Source organism: Pelodiscus sinensis, chromosome 1 (genome assembly GCF_052426305.1).
Source record: "Pelodiscus sinensis isolate ZL-2025 chromosome 1, ASM5242630v1, whole genome shotgun sequence".
Lineage (NCBI taxonomy): Eukaryota > Metazoa > Chordata > Testudines > Trionychidae > Pelodiscus > Pelodiscus sinensis.
Window position 1 is genome coordinate 294,330,188 of NC_143052.1, and position 20,624 is coordinate 294,350,811.

A 20,624-nucleotide genomic window follows, 5' to 3' on the forward strand; every position below is an offset into this window, starting at 1 on the left:
ATCTAGCTTGTGATCCACAGTGACTCCCAGAACCCATTCCACAGTACTCCTTCCTAGGCAGTCACTTCCCATTTTGTATGTATGAGATTCAGAGGCATAGCCAGGATGGAACAAGTGAGTGGGCCCTGATTTCAGGTGAGTGAATAGTAGTGGAGCCACCTTTCCCCACCATCCACCACTCCTCCCGCTGGCCCTGGGCTAGGAAGGGATAGATTCACAGGGGCCTTGTAAAAATGGGGGGGGGGGACATAAATATGTATGCCTTGTACTTTCCATCTGGCACTTGGGGCTTGCCCTATTCTGCCCACCTGGAGCTTTCAATGAGGAGTGGGGTTGTGGTGCCAGTGCTTGCCCTAGCTCTGGTGCTCCAGCCATGAAGCAGAATTGGGGGGGGGAGTGGCTTGCCCTGCTTCCCCTGCCCACCTGGCGTTCCTGCTTTACAAGCCCCCAACTCTGCTCCCTGGCAGGAACACAGGATGAGTGGAGCACGGCTAGCCCATGTCTCTGCTCCTCAGACTAGGCTGGAGCACTGGAAGGAGAGGAGCAAGCCCCCATATATGAGCAGGAGCAGAGCCAGGACTGGAGGTGGATGGGCTTGGTGCCTAAGTGCATGGGTCATAAAGCCCATCCCTTGCTACACCCCTGGTGTAACTGTTTCCCTATACTTAACATTAAGAAGAAGAAGAAGAAGAAGAAGAAGAAGAAAAACCTGAAGGTGCCCTGCAAATGTATATTAAGAGGTGTTGAAGACCTGCAGATATACATGCTGAATGACCAAAACCCCTGGGCTAGGAAGGCTATTCAACATATTCATCATTCATGTATTATTTTAGTTTCGATTTCTTATACCCCATTTCCTGAATTTTGAGATTTCACACTATACTTCCTGCTTCTGGAGATTAGAGCCAGCATTTAGAATAAGATATGCTTTGGTTTTCACACACTTTATGCAACTAATAAGTGTTTCAGAAAGTATGTGATATACTGTTTAAAAAACAACAGGATTTGTTTTACCACCAATATCGTGGGAGTTAAATTCATTCTGGGAAGAGAGTGAAATTACACTTTTATTGTGTGTGGTCCAGTCTGTTTACATCCCTTGATCTGTAGTGGATCTCCCAATGTTGGTGCTGATAGGTTTGCACAAAGATACAGAAGATGAGCCTTATGCCAAATTTAAATGTTTAACTGGTAAGATTATGGTTGCATTCAGCATCCCTCATTGCTGGAGGAAAAATCATTCTTGGACACTTTTTTTTATTTTTTTTTTGTGCAGTTATCTGATTAGCACACACAATTGCATTTGATGCTTAAATAAATATACAATTGTGCATGTAAGTTATTTGTAATTAACTTTTAATTATTGGATTTCAGAACCTAATGTCATGAATGGGGCAGTTTCCCAAGAGGGACTGCACTATATTGGTTTGCACTTTGTTTACAGTCAAATAAAATTTGGATTTTTTTAAGGCATAAGGGCAAGAAACATTGTTTTAATGAAATCTTCCTTGCTACCGAATTTGAATCTGTTATGGGGCTGGATAAATACTGTTAGCAGGCTAGATCTAACCACCAGGCTGGTTGTCTGAAAACACTGCCATATAGGTTGTCTCCATTCTCTAGCAGTTGAGTATGATGATGCTGCAGAAACTGTACAGGGGCATCATAGAGAATAGGAGCTGGCACAGGTCCAGGTGTGGAAAGAAAGGTAGATTTTAATACATTATGCTTTGCTGAATACCTTTTATAGCTGTGTGATATGCTGCATTTTTAGAGTTAAAATTTTTAAAATATATGTATACGCATTTGAAGTTCTGCTTAGTCTGACATGCTGAGATATCACAGGAGGCTGTGAACTAGACATAATCTTACACACTGTAAATGCCTCAACTAAGTGCAACAGGGCCAAGAGAACTTTCATTCTTTATTTTTTCAGTTTGTCAGACTCCAAATTTTGCTGTAACACGTAGCATAATTTTTGTATGTTAGAAACATATTTCATTTGACTATCCTTGCTTCAAACAAACGGGTCTTAAAAATAATTAAAATTACATCTTTGTGTTTGGGCAATTAAACTGGCCAACTCTAATTATAGCTGCCTATACTTCTGTTGTTATATCTAAATTGCAAGGATAGCGCTTCAGCAATTTTGGTAGATTTAAGAAATGTTGTTTTAGTTTAAAATATTCTTCTTTTCCAACAAGGGACTGTTTCAATGTGATATTTACTTTAAAGCAAGGGTGGGGAACCTAAGACCTGGAGGCCGCATCCGGCCCCCAGCTTGCCTGGATTCTGCCCCTAATGCTCCGGGCTCCCTCCAGCATTGGGGAGCTTGTGCTGGTGCTCCAGCTCCCCCGCTGTCCCCACACAGCACACACAAAATGTACTAGCTTGGACCTCCCCCCCCCAAGGCTCTAGTGTGGAAGGGAGAAGTGTCTTTATCCTTCACAGTCAGGGGTCACATCCGTGATTTTGTTTCTGGTTTTTATTTTGGGTGGGGGGGTTGTTTTGTTTTTATTTTTCCTTCTTCTGTGCAGCCGCCAACTGATCTTTCTGTGGGACCATCACAGTAGAAGGTCATCTCACTAAACATCACTGCAACTCACAATATATGCCAATTGGTCCATCTTCTATGGTAGGAAGATATTTAGGATATTACTAGGGGGCTGTGCCCTCTGCTTTGTACGCTCGCCTACCCCCCTTTTTCTTGCTGCTGAGAGAGCCTGTTGATGTTGATGACATGATGACGTCATCCTGTTGCCCAGCAGGACGTTCTGTCATCTGGCAGGTGAAACTTTTTTATGTAGAGAGATATAGTAGACATATAGGTTTTCCTTTTCCTTTCTTCTGAATGGCTATTGCTTCCTGTTACATACAAACTGCAACTTCATCAACATGTAGACCTATCAGCTTAATGGCCTACCAACTGCCTCTGAGATATTATTCTGTAACACTTTGTTATTGGAATCTTGAGGTCAGTGTAATTTTTTTTTCCCCCCTTTTTGGCACTCTGAAGGCTGAAGTTATTGCCTCCACAATACGTCCAACTATGGTAACTCCATTCCAGGAGGAATAACAGCTAATTCAGGTTAGGGCTTTACTTCCAACTCCCGTTTCACTGCCATGTATAGACGCAGGCAGTTATTCCGGGCTAGGCAGTTTCCAAAATGGTGACCGCCCGGGAACATGCTAATGAAGCGCAGGATATTTAAATCCCGCGCTTCATTTGCAATTTTGGTCTCCCTCATTAGCCTCCCTAGTTCAAACTAGGGGGCTAGTGTAGACGTACCCTAACTCTTTCCTGCAAGAAATCCACTTAAACACACTTCTAAGGATCCGTCATTTTCTTCTGTCTGTTTTTTGTCATAACATCACCATTTTGCTCTGCTTGTGCCATTGAAGATTGTTTTGCTCTTGCATTCAAAAAGAAAACAATTTTTAAGATAATTTTTATCTTTCAGACTGCATAGCTCCAACTCCATTTCTTCTTTAAGGCGTATATTTGAAATGAGCTGTTTGTTATCTAAAATAATTATTTCGTTCTCTTGGCTTACAGGTTATCGAAGACAATGGTGTTCGAAGGGTTGTGGTGGTTCCCCAGGCTCCAGAATTTCACCCTGGCAGTCATGCAGTAATACATCGGCCTCCGCATCTTCCATTGTCTGGCTTCATTCCACTTCAAGCCATGATGCCCCCTCCACCACGACATATATACTCAACAGTGACTGGAGCAGGTGATATGGCTTCACAGTACATACCACAGTATCATACTTCACAAGTATATGGAGATCTGGGTAAGTAAATTATCAAAGTGTTACAGAGCCTATCAAAGCATCATGTTCATATTTTAATGGCTTCTCTGATCCATTCAGTATTTTTCCATTGTGTAACTGTTAGCTGTAAGCACTATTATAGCCTAAACTAGAGCTATTAGCTAGGCATCCTGCAGTACAAATAAAGGCAGTAATAGAGAACCATATCAGTTTTTTATTAAGGTATGTTAAGTACATTGTTTCAGAAGATTGTCTGATATCACAATTCTACTTAGATTAGACCGGTTGAGTTAGAGAAGAAGGCTCATCCCACAGGATCAGTAAGAGATATATGATGTACTTTTTGTGGTGCAGTGAGTGTTACTCTTTCCTCTGACTTGGTATTTAAATCATTGCTTCAGCATGGTTCTAAGAGATGGTGATCTTGCAATTGTCTCCTTCATTTGAGACATAAAAAGGAGTTATTGATTACCTGTGGGGTTTTTCATAAGAGTAAGAGTGTTAACTCTATCCTGGCTAAATTCCAGTATAGGTATGTTCTTCCTACCAAAAATTCATTATGTAATTAAGTATAGTGGTGGTTCCACTTTGTCCTAAACTGGTGTATAATGGTGCAGTATACATTTAGAGATTTGTAGCTGGGTGCATACACCAATTTTGAGAGCTCTCTTAGAGCCAGAGGGGCTTTTTGGATGTTTCTTTAATTAATGTATTTCAGTATTTAATTTTGTTGTAGATTTCCTACTTCCCAGTTCCTCATCTCCTTTATTTTTTGTAAATAGTGCTGATATTGAATGGTTTTGGATCGTGTAGCTCTAATGCCAGTTTTATTAGCCTGCCAGGGTAGTCCTCTCAGAGGACATTAACGTTTTCCTTCTCTAAAAACCCCGAGTAGGGATGTGAATGATTCACTGGTTAAACAGCTTAACAGGCAGTCCAACAGGATGGAGTAGCCTGCTACATTGTGGGAAGGGAGGCACTCAGGCTAGGCCAGAGCAGCCTGCCGCTGTTCAAGCAGTTAACTGGTTCAATGTAACATTTAACTGTTAACTGATTAAACAGGAGTTTACATCCATACCACTGACCACCACAGGTTTTGAGCACTATTGGGGTATGAAAACCATTTTTCAGAATACCCCCTCCAGATTGCTAATATTTAAATATCCAGAAAAAAATTACCCATGTCTGGACATGTAAGATTTCCTGAGCTCATTTACTACTTACGTAATTCCTAATATAATCCTAATGCAGTTTAGAACCAGTTTTATATAATACTTTTAAAATTCTGTATTGTATTTTCCTAATAATGTGGACTTACTATATGTATCAGTGGTATACATTTTGTTTCTTAAATTGAATTAGAGTGATAGAGTGGTTATGTACACAAATATAAGACGGCACTTGTTGCAGTGGAGTGGAATATGGAATATATAGTACATTTATATAATATTTAGGATCTGGACTACCAGACAATGTCCCTTTACATTAGGGATGTAATAGTGTATCAGGTTAAATGATTATTCAATGAGCGGATGCTGATTGGTTAACACTACCGGCCACATGCAAACATTTCTCCCCACTCCCTCTCGACTCTCCCATGGCTCTGTATTTAAAGTATTTTGTGAGCCTGAGAGCAGGCAGGAGGGCTCAATCTCAGCTCGTGCCAGGTCCCGGCAGTTACCCTCGCCCCCCCCCCCCCCCCCCCCCATCCCGGCTCTACATTTAAAGTATTTTGGGAGCCCATGAGCAGGCAAGCTGTCTGGCTCTATCTCCGCTCGTGCCAGCTCCCAGCAGCTACCCCCACTGCAGCTCTGCATTTAAAGTATTTGAGGAAATACTTAAATGCAGATTTGCAGCGGGGGTAGCAGCTGGGACCCAGCACAAGCTGGGACTGAGCCAGCCTGACTGCATGCTGGCTCCCAAGCTCCTTTCAATGCAGAGTGATAGCAGTTAGTGGTGTAACCAAAATTTTTGTTGTCGACTGCATGGTTACCAAATTACATGCTTCCTAACATTCCTGCTTTAAACACACACATTCTGTGATCTGATCTGCTCAAGTTTGAGGGATTAATAATGGAGCAAAAGAAGCATAAGATTTTTCTAAACCCAATTCATTTATATCAGTTCATTTACTGACTACTATATCATTTCACAGCTTAAAATAAATATTGACTTTTGGACGAAACTGAATATAGAAGCAGAAAAGACCAATCAAAATAGTCACAATGAGCACCGCACATCTGAATCACCAAAATCAATCAATACATTTAACCAATTAAATGGGATTTTAAATCCCTAGCTGTTAGTTGCTCAGAGTTTTTGAAAATCAGGTCCCTAACTCAGTGACTAAATTTAAACACGGTTTTCAAAATCTAGTCTATATAATCTGTCTCTGCACCTAATTTTCATGTGTAAAATTAAGGTAATTCCTGACTTCACATTAATGTTGTTGTGATAAATCCATAAGCACTCAGGAGGTGCTCAGATGCTACTGGCATGAGTGCTGTATAAGTGCAAAGTGATGATTGTCTGATCCAAGACACACAACAGCCATTAAAGTCATTTAGAGTTGTACAATGACCTCCATTTAAAAATGTTGCTTTGTCTGATAGTCCTTTTGCAAACGTGTAAGTGTGGATATGAAATAACATTAGAAACTAAGTTCTCCAATTATTTTAAATTGTACTGTGCTTGGAGCAAGTATTTTGTCTCTCAGTCTAGTACAGGTTGTACCTCTCTAAACCGAGTCTCTGGCCTGGGAACATTTGTGGGCTGGACCTCGGATGTTCTTGGACCAGAGAGCCCGGGGCAGGGAGCTTAGGCAATGTAGGGAGCACAGCGCCAGGGGGTGCAGGGAATCTTGTAATGTGGCCGGGAGCCCTGCAGCAGGGGACTCTGGGAGTGTAAAGAGCCCCGCGACAGGAGGTCTGCCAGTGTGGGGAGTTCTGGTGGTGCAGCCAGGAGTCCCAGTTCAGGGACTCAGGTGGTGCAGGGAGTCCCGTGGTGCAGGGGGCTCAGGTGGTGCAGGGAGCTTTGGTGGTTTGTACAGAGCTGCTTGCTGTAGAGATGTGCTACTTATGGAGAGCTTAGTGTTCTACCAGTAGCACATCGCTACCAGAAACAGCTCTGTTCGAGCCACCAGCGGTGCAGCAAGGAGCACAGCAGGGGGCTCAGGTGCCATGGGGAGTCCCACCGTGGAGGGTGGAGCCCCTCAGCAGTTGTCTCAGCCAGCACAGGAAACTCTGCAGTGTGGCTAGGAGCCCTATTGCAGGGGCTTAGGCGGTAAAGCTGTGAGTCCACAGGCTGAGGGGTCTAGCCAGGGCTGGCAGCACAGTTGGCTAAAGGCAGTGGGGGCTGGCTGGGACCAGAAGCAGTCAGCAGGTGCCTGGGAGGCCAGTGACAGGGGACATCCCCTGATTTGGCAAATTCCCTTGTTCAGGACTGGCCAGGTTCCCAGGGTGGCATACATAGGAGGTCCAACCTATATAATAATTCTCAGTATTCTGCCAGCTCTCTGCAAACACTGAAAAACAAACCTCAATTTTTAAGATGCAACTCTAAATGCTAGAATTTGGCTATTTTCAGCTATGTCATCTATTTATTTGCATGTTGTATTTACCCTTAGTAAATATATTTTTTCAGACTTAATATAAAAATCAATATATCATAACTGATGTTAGAGAAGAGATGCCTCTGTAGTAATTTTCAAGTCTTAGAAGCAGATTAATATGTTCTGCAGTATATTGTAGAAACTTGAAGTTAAAAGTTCAGTTCATTGAAGTCTGACACACAACTCCCATTGACTACCATGAAACCAGGATGTTACCCATGGTGAATATCTTAGCATGCTTAAAGGCTGGTACATTATAGCTGGGCTCTTTATTCTTTGTGGGACACTGGATTCAAATTCTGTGAATTTCTGCCATGTAAACAGTGTAGAATTCTGTTACATTGAAATTTCCATTGTTACTTCAAGTGTTTTGAAAACCAGATCTTGATTCAATTAAATATGTGAAAATTAATAAAACAATAAGTACATTATTCCTTGTTTATTTTCATACTAAATTCAATATCTACTTCTGTTTTTAAATGTTTTAAATACTGGTGCAAAATGTAATGCTTTTTGCAAAGTTGCACATTTTTGTATTAGCAGAGGCAAACTGCTTTGCAGAATATGTCAGGAGTAGTATCTGGAGGTTTTGGCTGCCTAGTGTGGGATTGTTGGTGTTTTGTTACCTGGCATCAGGTGTGGAATGCAATTTGGGATTTTGGCAACCAGAAGCTAGCAGAGGTTTGGCACTAGGAAGATGGATGTGGAGAAGGGGAAGAAAAGGGGACTATTCTTCTTTTTCCCTCCCCTTCGGTGCAGAAACAAAGGTGTTTTGGAATTTGAGGGAGAGCTTGAAATACTAGGTTACCACCCCCATAATCATCATGCAATTGGCTGCTTCTCAAATATCCATCATTGCATCAATCACCATATTCAGCACATTAACTGAATTTTTCTACTAAAATGATTGGGGAAATTAACTGGTTAATACAATTGAGATTATCATTAATACACTTCAAACTCAACTCTCAGTTGCAATGAATGACGTAGCAGACCCAATGGATGCACTTTCAGGCTGTTTTCAGGCTCTGGTAGATTGCCCAATAATGCCTCAAAATTTATTAAGTTGTACTGATTAAAATAAATCAGGTTCTAAAGCAGTTTAGTTAAATTAGTACAACCCCTCTTTCTCCTCCCATTCTCTTTCCCACCCCCATCTCCTGTGGATATAATCTTATTTCAATTTAAAAGAGTCTTGTGTTGTATTTAGCTTCAGTTGATTGCCTACCAGCTTGCATTATATCCAGTTTAAGACTCTCTTTTTTAAAACAAAATAAGGATGCTACACAAGTGGTTTGTATCCATTTAACTAAGTCTATTTAGAAACCAGTTTAATTTGCTAAAACTTTCTGTATATTTAAGGCCTTTAGTTCTGCTGCACAGTTCTATGGTAAGGGAAATTCTGTGACTGTAGAGTTTGTATAACATGTGTGACTCTGATCATAATTGGTTTATTTATTTTATTCAGATTATTTCACACAATAGAAAGATATAGTTAATGGCAGTCATTTTTATATTTTTAACTAAGCTATCATTCCACCTACAGATTGTTCCAAATAAAGTGGTAAATATTCAAAGAAAATCTCTGTTTTAAAATTTGCAGAATGTAACAGGAGCTAGCTATCTGAGAATTAAATTAGGAATGTGAACAAGTAGTCAACTATCTGATAAGCAAATCAGAAATAGACAGCAAGGGAGGGGAGGAGAGGAGGGGGTGCTTCAAAGCGGCAGCACCACATGGAGCCTGGGGTTAGACCCCGGGCTGCACGTGGCACTACCACTTTGAAATGCAGCTCAGGGCCACCTGGGAGTCCCTAACTGGCCAGGGCTGAATGCTGCATTTCAGAGCAGCAGCCCCTCATAGAGACCGGGGTCTGCCTCTTTGAAATGCTGCATGCAGCCTAGGGTCAGCTGGGGATTCCCCTGCTAACTCCAGGCTCCATGTGGCACTGCTGCTGTGATATGCCACGGGGAACAGGGACCAGCAGTAGACTGCTTGAGTCCCCCACTGGCCCCGTGCTCCACACAGCGCTTTTGCCTTTGAAGTGTAGCAACAGCCCCTGGGGCTGTTGCTACACTTCAGAGGCGGAGGCACCCTTATCAACTAATCGAATGGTCAGTGCATCAAATTGCATCAACTATTCAATTAGCCAAATCAAAATTGTACATCCCTAAATTGAATTAATATTTATATTTGTAAGTCCACTTCATAGTTATCTCTTCAGATTGTGTGCAATGATATGGTACATCTATTCAAGCTAAGATGCCAGTGTGTTACTTCTGTCTATTTAAAATATTAGCGATAAATCAAAATATCCAACAAGTTTATTTCCTTATATTTAGATTGGTTTATATGTATATATTGTAATGAGTATTATAAGTATCGTATGTGTACGTATGCTATCTATATAATGCAAAGAAAATATTTTATAAAGCTTTTTTCATTTTAAGTACTTTGTCTTAAAACCATCTTTGCTACCAAAAGTTGATGAGTTAACCATCTCATCCATCTGATACCTGTCTTCACATTTCTAAACTTTTCATCTAAACGCAACCACTGCAGAAACGGAGAAAGGAGAGAGACAGATTGTTCATCCTGAGAGCAATCTCCTTTTCCCATAAGTAAAACAAACACCAGCTGTTTCCTTTACTAATGACAGATAGGATTACACTGAGAAAACAGATCTGGTGCTGTGGTGTGTACCTTTTAAAAGGCTGCACTGCGTAATTAAAGAACTTCTGTATGTGATGTTAAATATGAATGAAAATGTTAGGGTTGGGAAAGGAAGTAGGATCTTCAGTACAAAATTTGTCAAGAATCAACAGTTCTTACTTATTGTTAGTTATTATTGTCCAAAACCCTGTTCTGTTTGTGTGGTTGGGCTTTTTTGGTTATGTCACAGCTATATACCAATTCACGACTATTTGCTGTTTTGATCAACTTGACTTCTAATTGAGGGTAGAGAGGGAGAGCGATGTCATATTGACAAGCACTAATTTTTCCATATTGATACTATTAGATCTTGTACCTAACAGTGCAGAGCGGGATTTGGAATATTTACGATTTATTTTTTAGTTAAAACAGGACTAATGATTACACTTTTTAAAAAAAAAAATTATATGCAACAGTTAGTATTTGCTTGAAATGCTAAATAGGTGAGCTTTTATGCTGGTTAGGTTCACAATGTGAAAAGAACAGATCTAATTTCAAGATTGTATTTGGAATCTCTTTAAATGAATTTGTAAATATATTTTATGCATTGTGGTATTTGCTGAGCATTTCCTGTTTTTGCTTTAATTTAGATGCTCTCTCTACCCATGGAAGGTCCAACTTTAGAGACGAAAGGTCTAGTAAAACATATGAACGTTTACAGAAAAAATTAAAAGATCGGCATGGAACACCGAAGGATAAATTGAACAGTCCGCCACTATCACCTCAGAAATGTCCTTCACCCACAGATGAACATAATGGACTTGTGAAAGGACAGAACACAAGTAGTGTAAGCACAGGATCTACAAAGAGCAAGACTTTGGGAAAAGGCAAAAGTAATTCTCAAGTGGATACAGAAGTAGAAGGTAAGTATTAGCAAAAAATTAACATGATGTAATTTTATCTGTATAGGTGGAGCACTCAGACTGTGATAAGATTGGAGCTGGACATCAGCCTGTTGATTTCAAATAACCAGAACAAAATGAAGATTACAACTACCCTTGTTAAAGGAGGGATAGCCCTGAGAAATTGCAGCTGCAAGCTTGCAAAGCTCCAACTTCATCTGAGCAAGTTTTGTAGGTCATAGAACACTAGAACTGGAAGGGACCTTGAGAGGTCATCGAGTCCTCACAGCAGGACCCAGTACTGTCTGACCATTCCTGATAGATGTCATGCCATATAATAGATAGGTCATATCATACAATTCCATTTAGATAAATGTCTGCACTTTGTCCACCATTGGGTTTCTCTTTTTTATGTTGATGGTACCACTTTTTGATGTATCTATCAGCACAAACTATTTGCATGGCACTGTGGAGGACATAAAGGAGGCAATCCCTGCCAAGGATGACTTGTAATTTTTACGGTTGGTGGACACCATTTAAAGAATTGGGGGGGGAGGTATGTGACTGCCCCACAAATCACCTCTGGACCCTTTCCCACTTTCCCTGTACCTCCTACACATGCTCCAATCCAGCTCCACCTTATCCCCTTTCCCCCCACTCCCTTCACAACTCCTTCCCCACTTATTTCTCCCATCACTTCCCCTAATATAGGCCAAACAGATAACTGTGGTACAGGTGGGGAGGAATTCAGAGGGCTTCCCCACATCAATGCTGGTATTGCTGCACTGCCAACCCCATCTTTCCTCTCTTCTCTACACACCTGTTAGTGGGATTCAGTGGGAGCACAAGTTGCCAGTGCCTTTTCCAGGCACTTACTCCTGAGCTGAACTCAGCCCAACTCCCTCCCTGGCAGAAATGACCTCACATGCCCTTCCAGTTGTCTCTGGCTCCACTATTTTTACATTGCAGTTATTAAGCAGATGAAATATCCTATTTTTACATGGGCTTTTGTTTTCATATTTAATTTCTAAATGTCTTTCTATACCAAAAGCTTGAGGGGTAGCTGAGTTAGTCTGTAACAGGAAAAACTTAAAAAACAACAAATAGTCTAGTAGCACCTTAAAGTTTAACAAAACATGTAGATGGTATCATGAGCTTTCGTGGGCACAGCCCACTTCTTCAGATGATGCCAGGTTCCCCACTTCACCTCTGCCTTTGAAATGTAGCAAGAGCTGCAGGTTGTGGCAGTTCCATCGACTACTCGATTAGCTTATTAATAAACTTTAACATCCATAATAATCAGAAGCAAGCTCCCCATAGTCCAGGATGCACCAACTCAAAACAGCATCAAACCCTGCCAGAACAGATTTAAAACCTTCATACATATCACCACTGCTACAATGGTCAGTATCCACACAACACACCTTTCAAGATCCATTGGTTATATGCTTGCTTGTTACAACGTGTTAGAGAGACAAGGTGAATGTGGTATAGGTCGCATCTCTAAAATCTGGGATTCTCTGGTCCAGCAACACCTGTGGTCTGGCATGACTGTTCTGCTTCACAGGCAGCAGTCCCTGTCTGCAGGAATCCCAGCTCCCTGCAAGGACCTGCTAGGACAGGCTGCTGCTGGAGCTGCCAGAGCAGCTTTCCCTACTCCTTTATCAGAGGCAGCAGTGGGGAGAAGCAGAGATAGTGTTATGGGGAACTGGCTTTTAAGCTGGCTCCCCCCAGCACTGGCTCCTACTCCCTCTCCCTTGCTGCCTCTGATAGAGGCTTAACGGGTAGTCGACTAATCAACTACATTCTTACATCACTAGCTTGTCCTCCTCCTGTTTCCAGTCCTTGCTCCAGCTATCCATTCCAGTCCCTGCTCCAGCATTGTTTTCACTCTTGCTTCAACGGTTGTCTGCTTAGGATTCAGCCCTTGTTTTGCTCCAGACTTAGGCTTCAATCCTAAACTCAGGCTCTTGTTTACAACTCTGGTTTACCCTCTGGCTCTGGCATTCCGCTTTTGTCCCTCCATTACTTACCCTTGGCTAGATCCTGAACTCTCTTTCACCTCAACACAGCTGTAACCAGTAGGCTGATCTGTGGTCTCAACCTCTAGGGCTGACCACACCATAGCTTGGCTGGTTATATCGCTTCTGTGTTCTCCCTATTGGAAGGGACAAGATTGTTGCTGGGGCTGGTCCTTGAACGTGTTACTGATTGCTTGATGGCCTATTTTAAGGCCTGTTTACACTGGGGGAGGGGTAGCTGCCCTAGGGCAGTGGCCAGAGCCCCAGGCCCTTTGAATCAACATGAGAGTTCTGCGGGGCACATTCCACGCTGCCCTGTGGGCTTCCTGAGAGAGGCTAGTCTTAGTTCTGCCTCTTCTGTCCAAACTCCAGCTCCTTCTGGGGGCGCAGCTCCATCCTCACACACACACCTTGTCCAGGGGCTTGGCAAATTTGTTAGCCCCACTGCCTATTTTCACTGTGTGTGAATAGTATTACACTTTTATATACAATAAGTTGTGGCTTTTTAGTAAATTTAAAAACAAAATAACATATCAGTAAAGATGTAATTGTCAATATTAGTCTATATGGAATACTAAGAAAATAAAATTCTCATCCTTTCGCTAAGATGTAAAACAGTTTTATTTAGAAGGTTTATAAAATAAATCAGTGAAACATTTTATAGTACAGTAATATACCTGAAATGTGAGCTTTATGTTTGAAAGTAGTCAAACTTTTTAGAGTAAGAGAACAGACATTGTTCAAATTGGGTTGATTTTTACCTTGGTTGTTTTAATTTGCTCAGCATCTGATGTCATCCTACAGACTTTTAATAGCTATCATACCTCAGTTTTATATGTCTAAATAAAAGATGTTTCTTTTGGGGGCAGCATAAAAAATGTTAGAGAGAGAGAGAGCGCCCAATGTCTGTGTGACGGCGTGTTGGGGTCCCCCGCCTCCTGCACCCCCGAAATGGCACGAACAGAATCCACCAGCCAGTAGAATAGAGGTGGTTTATTGCTTCTCCAGCATACAGCACAGATGTCATCAGGTTACAGGGAAGGCCTAGGATGCCTCAGCCCCCCTTGATATGGGGGGGTCTCGGCTTCTAAACCGCCCAGCCTGTTGCTGAGGCTGCTTCCTCCATCCTCCCAGACAGAAACTAACTCACTCTCCTCCAGCCCTGCCCCCCAGCCAGGGCAGCATCCACCTTCCTTTGTTCCTCTCCATGGGGGTTAGCTGGTCAGACAGGTTGAGAGGGCCTCTTTGCATAGTGACTCATCACCTGTCTTGCTTGGTGGTGCTACAGACAGTGGCCAGTGAGTTAGCAAGTTAGACTGTGACGTAGTGGGGGGTAACACTGAAATGCTGGCTATTCCCTCTGGGCAGCGCTGTTGCCTGAAATGCTGGCTGTTCCCTCTGGGTGGCCCTGCCCCCTGGCCATAAACATCACCGCCCCGACCCCCTTCACCTCCCGCTGTGGCGCTCAGCTGACTTTGGCACTGCTCAGCCGGGCCGCCGTGTGGGAGCAAGTGGTGCAAGTGGCCGTTTGGGCTCCATTGGTCCCCCGAGTGAGGTGGGGAGGGGGGAGGAGAAGAGAAAGAGAGAGGCTTGAGGCATAGGAGAGCTGAGGGAGAGAGAGGGGGAGGCAGCAGGAGGAGAAGAGAGAGAAACACAGAATGAGAGACTGGAGGCTCAGGAGAGAAGACCGACGTGGAGGAGAGACCTGAAAATCCTGTCTTATGACTGGCTAATTGGCTAGTTATGTAATAATAGAGAATCTTATCAGTACAGGTATTTCTATGTAAACACTTATAAACTGTAATTGCTATATTTTTCCTAACAGCGTTACAGTTGTGTACCAGAATTTTTCTTTCTGTTTTTACCTTCACTTTTTTCACTGTTTTTATTGTACTTGTTTAACATAATTACTAACTGCATTTGAATCAAAGTTCAGTATTACTCTGTTGTGACTAAAAATCATAAATATGCACACATAGCAAGTCTTCTTTGCAAGTCTGCTTCATTTCAGAGGATTTTATGTCAAATTTAAAATTGATTTTAAAAGAGGAAACACTTTAAAGTGTAACCTAGAATTTCAGTAACAAGGGCATAATAGGTCACAGATATTTTTAATTGACTGTAACAAAAATTCTTATGAATATAAAATAGTGAATTGATTTGATCTCACTTTCAGGTGGGAGATTTAGTGAGGGGGGCGTTCACTTGAAATGTTCTCCTTTTTGTTAAAAAACAAACAAAAAAATACCCCGTTACTACCATCTAGACCCAGCCTACCTAAGCTAGGTTAAATTGGTTGACTTGTTAATTTTGTCACTTAATTTTTCTCACACGTGCCACTGAGATATGTATGACGTAGCTTAAATAAGTGTATAGTGTAGACACTTTTTTTACACTGGTAAGAAAAAATTAGGGTGAGATATCCAAGATATTTCTTAAACCCTCCAAAGCAGCGGGTTATTTAAACTCAAAGGCTGTGTCTACATTGGCCCCTATTCCGTAATAGGGATGCAAATGTAGCACTTTGGAATAGGCAAATCCGCGGGGGATTTAAATATCCCCCGCGGCATTTGCATTAACATGGCTGCCGCTTTTTTCCGGCTTGTAGATAAGCCGGAGAAAAGCGCCAGTCTGGACGCGATCCTCCGGAAAATAAGCTCTTAAGAGATCCTCCGGAAAAGAGCTTATTTTCCGGAGGATCGTGTCCAGACTGGCGCTTTTCTCCGGCTTATCTACAAGCCGGAAAAAAGCGGCAGCCATGTTAATGCAAATGCCGCGGGGGATATTTAAATCCCCCATGGATTTGCCTATTCCAAAGTGCTACATTTGCATCCCTATTACAGAATAGGGGCCAATGTAGACACAGCCAAATATTTTTAGGAGATGGTCATGCCTCTGTAATCTATTACATATATACAACCTCTTTGTTTAGATACTCTTATTTCAGTTTTAGAATCCCTTATATTAATGCAGCTTAAGTTGATATGGAAGTTCTACTTTCACACATTTAAATGTATGCGTGATGTCTATATTTAAAAAGATGCTTTATTGTAAAAATGTGAACAATTAATCACAAACCTTTGTTTTGTTTCTTTAAGAAAAGGATGAAGAAACAAAAGCACTTGAAGCACTACTTTCTAGTATCACCAAGCCAGTGGTGAGTAAATGCTACTTTTCATAAAATCAGAATTGAGCTATTCATGTTTTATCCCATAGTAAAACTTGGCTTTCTGTTGTCAAGGTCTGAATGACTTTTAGATAGCAACAATAATGAAAATTCACCTGACTGATGGATCTTCAGTCGCTAAAGTTCATATTATTTAAAGTGGTTATTTCATTAATTTTAGATAAACCTTAAAAAGACAGTTTATTAAACTGAATTCTTTTTTTACTCACCTTGTTACAGTTCCAGTGTAGCTAAGAAGAGAATTTCACCCACTGAATTCTTTACAAAGTTAAAATCATTTGGGCAAACAGAGATAGAAGCCACACAGGCTACGTCTACATTATAAGCCTCTTGCAGAAGAGCAAATGCAGATGGAGTGCTCATTTGCATATGTTGCGCTCTCATTTGCTCTTCCTCTTCCTTTACCTTTTGCGCAAGAGGTTTTTGTGCAAAAAAGCGCCGTGTATTCTATTCCAAACTATTAGGTTCTGTGCAGCGATAACTGGATAACTTAGTGGTCTTTGTTGTTTGGAAGATCAAACTAGATTACCTGATGTTCTTTTCTGCCCTAGTCTATTTTGGCATCAGTGGCATGTATGGTACATGTTACATGCAGCAGTGAGAAGCAGGCTGAATCCACGCTGCAGTGAAAGACACTAGTGGTGGGAGGCAGAGGGGAAAGACTCCAGTAGCTTCCCTTTGCTGGAGCATTTTCCTGCTGTCTCCCCTGAACAGAGACTTTCCCTGTGATGGGGAAAGACTGTAGCACAGGGGTCAGCAACCCATGGCTCGCAAGCCAAATATGGCTCACTAGGGAGCTAGATATGGCTCTTCTGGAGTTCCAACTCAGCCCCCCCTAGATCTCCCTCCAGCAGGGAGGCAATGCTGGAACTACAGCCTTAGGGCCCCCCGCAGGATTGAAACACCAGCGCCGGCTTTCTGTGGGAGGTATGGGGCGAGAGCCCCTAGACACCCCACTGGATCTTGCGTGTGGGGAACAAGCGGGGAACGTGTGTTACCCTTTCCTTCCCCCAGCGTGCAGGGAACAAGTAGAACCAAAAATGGCTCCTCACTCTGTGCTTTTCCTTCTCCCGGGGCACACTTCCTAGAACCTTCCTTCCAGTGAATGGGAGCATGGTGCCTGCAGTGCCACATGAAAACAAATAAGTACCCCCCTGGCCAGACATCTGCCCCCAGCCTACTCCGTGCTCCTCCCCCTGGCCAGACATCCTACTTCCAGCCTGCTCCTGCATCCTACCTCCCACCCAGGCCTCGCACCCGCACCCCCTCATACACTCCACCTCCCTCCCAGAACCTGCACTCCCATCACTATCCCATTCAATGGCAGACCTGTCCCACACACTTAACCCTTCATTTTTTGTCCCACCCCAGAACCTGGGGTGGGGGGGTGTCACATAACTCAGTAACCCTGGAACCCCTTGAAGAGTAAATCTGGCCTGAGGCCTTGAACCTAAGTCCTCCCTGCCCCTACCCCCACCATGGTGCTGGAGCACCAGGGAAGTGAGGTGTTTCAGTTGGGGGCCACATCAGTGAAGGATTGGGGGGTTTTGGAGGGGTTTTTTTGTTTGTTTTTTGCTTCTCACTTGTGTGGTCCCCATTTGATTTTTCTGTGGGTCAGTGGCCCCCAAACCAAAAAAGGTTCCCCACTCCTATCATAAATAAAGACCACGTTGAAACCTTTTGTGTTGACATAATATTTTACTTTATTTAATGAAGCCTGGCCAACAAGCTCCCATTTGGAGCCCAGGCCCCATCTGGCTGCAGCATCATGACATTCCTGCACACACACCTCCACGCTAACCCTGAGCCCATCACACACCTGAACACCTTGCCCTGAGACATTCATACTCCCAGCCCAGACTCCTGCACCCCAACATTCCCAGTCTCCTGCCATAACACTCCTGCACTCCCCCACACTCTAATCTTGTGCCCTGAGTCCATCATACACTCAAATCTCCTGCCTCGTACCGCCAACCCAGACTCCCACACCCCAAGCCTCCTGCCATAAGATTGACAGGAGACAGCCTGAATGCAAGCATGAAGCTCGATTTGACCAATTATGATGTAAACTTCAAAGAAATGTGCGAAAAGATGCAGCAGCAGAAGTCCCATTAAATAAAGTCTGAGAGTACAGTGTATCATTTATACTATTATTAATCATTAGGTCAATTATCAATAATATTAAGTTGTCCATTTGCATGACTGGAAATATACATTTTTATATGGCTCTTGTTGACCACTTGTTCTGAATTTTGATGTAGTTTGGCTCTTTGGTTTGAAAAGCTTGCCAACCCCTGCTCTAGCAGCTCCCAGTGGTGGGGAAAGGCTCCAGAAGCAGGGAACTGCCGGAGACTTTCTCCTCTGCCTTCCCCAGCCTTGTCCCACTGCTGGAGCCTTTTCCAGTTTAGACATGGAAGGCAGTGCTTGGGCATATAAACAGCCATGTAGAGTATATATCTTAAGGTTCTGGATATATCTTTACCCACCTAAACAGTGCCTCACCATCTACACTTCTGTTTACACCTGTGGAGGGTGAGAGGCAGCAGGAGACATGCAGTGTATGTACTTGCCATACAGCCATAAATGTAGACTTAAGCTGTGATGCTAAGACAGTGGTTTATGCCACAGACCGGCAAACCAATTCACAAACATTTGGCGGACTGGTAACAATTTATTTGCCTGTTCATTGTGTAAATAAAATGAATATGTAAATAAAATGTTACCAGTCCACCTAGCCATAACCCATCCCCATTCCCCCCGGTTCCTAACACTCTTTGACCCCCATTCCTATGTCCCATGGCCTTTGACCCTTTACCTCTGACCCCCTACTGCCCATGCCAACACCATCTTGTCCCGTGACCCCACCATGCTCCCCACCCCCACACTCACCAGGGCAAGGCTGCCCCCTCTATGGAGCGTGATTGTTACTGCTGTGTGGGCATGGAGAATGGTCCTCCTTTGTGGCCCCTCCCTTTCCAGGTGCATCTTGTATCCCCATGGGTGGGGGAGCAGAGCGTGGAGCCCCAGCCGGCTCCCATTACAAGGTGGGGAGAAGGGAGGGAGGCACTCCTCCTGCCGCTGCTTCAGCCCCAGTGCTGCCGCTAGCAAAAGCAGCTGCGCTGGTGTGGTGCGGAGGGGGAAGTGGAGCCCTGGGGAGTTGCCTCCTCCTGCCTCCACTGGCAAAAGAGGCCACGCAGGCGGGGGAGCATCCATAGGCAGCATGAAGTGTATCTTCCCAAGCATGGAAGAGGAAGGAATGTGCCTCCTGCTCTGCCTCCTGCTGCTGCTACCTGCGCCTCAGCTATCAGAGGTGAGTCGCTGGGAACAGCCAGCTTGAGCTCTGACAGCCACCGCAGCCCGGCAGTTGGGAACCACTGTGCAAAGAGCTCTCAAAGTAGCATTTAGAAATAATGCACGTAAGTGACTTTTTAAATTTAAAAAAAAAAAAGGTATTCCCAGAATTTATATACAAGAGCGAAAAATAAATGTATTCAAACTGTTCACTTGTATTTTACCACTAGGTGGCTCTGGTTACTTATCTATGTTCTTTGGTTGCAAACATTTTTGTGTCTGAGGATGGAAGTGATTGTGCCATTCCTTTTATTCTCAAATGCATAGTTTGATGCCACTTGTAGCCTAACCAATGAATTGTTGTAATTGTACAAATATTCTGAAACGGTCACACTTTCTATTCTGTTTTATTCATACTATTTAGTTATAAGTTATATGACCGTTCTTAAATGTTATGTTTCTGTAGATATCAGACATTCAGGCACGGACGGTAGTACTTGCTTGGTCCCATCCATCCAGTGCCATCAATGGGGACACTGATAAGAATAATGTGCCGGATGTATATGATTATGAAGTTCTGATTTCAAACACTGGAAAAGATGGAAAATACAAAACTGTATATACGTAGGTATTTGTTATCTTTATTCGATTACTGATGCCTTGAACTTCGTACATAAAAACCTATTTTAAAAACTGCATTCTATCTACAGGCTGAAATAATAAGAAGTCTTCCACAACTTCACTTTTGAGGCAAATTGTTTTAATCAGTCAGATGAAACTGCTTTATTTCCCAATAATTTACTATTTAAAGACATGATCCTTTAAGGCCACATTTCTCAAACTGTGGGTCCCAACCCCCCATAGGGGTCACGAGCAACTTAGAGGGACATCACGGTATCACAAAATTTGAGAACCCGTGCTTTAAGGAACATAATGCCTTCATCTTCCCCTGACTGTAGTTTAGTTGGCTGTAGTGGAAGGTGAGATATCTGAAACGATACAAGATCAGATCTAAAGTTCTATTTACTTACTTCAGTTTGCACTACTGCTATTACCTTTACAAAGGTACTTTTCCAAGGTTCTGGGACCCCATGACAGTCTTTTATACCTTTTATTACTTCCAGAATACAATATCCTGGAAACCGTATAATGTAAGCAAAACTTAAGCCTCGCCAACAGAGTCCTAG

The 20,624-nt window shown here is 42.8% G+C and overlaps 1 protein-coding gene across 6 annotated transcripts in view; it reads left to right on the plus strand.

The window, feature by feature from the left end:
• The window catches only part of FNDC3A (fibronectin type III domain containing 3A), a 208,098-nt gene that overhangs the window by 116,681 nt on the left and 70,793 nt on the right, over positions 1 to 20,624 (plus strand). For all 6 annotated transcript variants that reach the window (XM_075919050.2, XM_075919051.2, XM_075919052.2 and 3 more), the window contains 4 exons: positions 3,557 to 3,794; positions 10,687 to 10,959; positions 16,058 to 16,116; positions 19,904 to 20,061. In XM_075919050.2, coding sequence (XP_075775165.2) covers positions 3,557 to 3,794; positions 10,687 to 10,959; positions 16,058 to 16,116; positions 19,904 to 20,061 — 728 coding nt within the window. The remainder of the gene's footprint in view (positions 1 to 3,556; positions 3,795 to 10,686; positions 10,960 to 16,057; positions 16,117 to 19,903; positions 20,062 to 20,624) is intronic.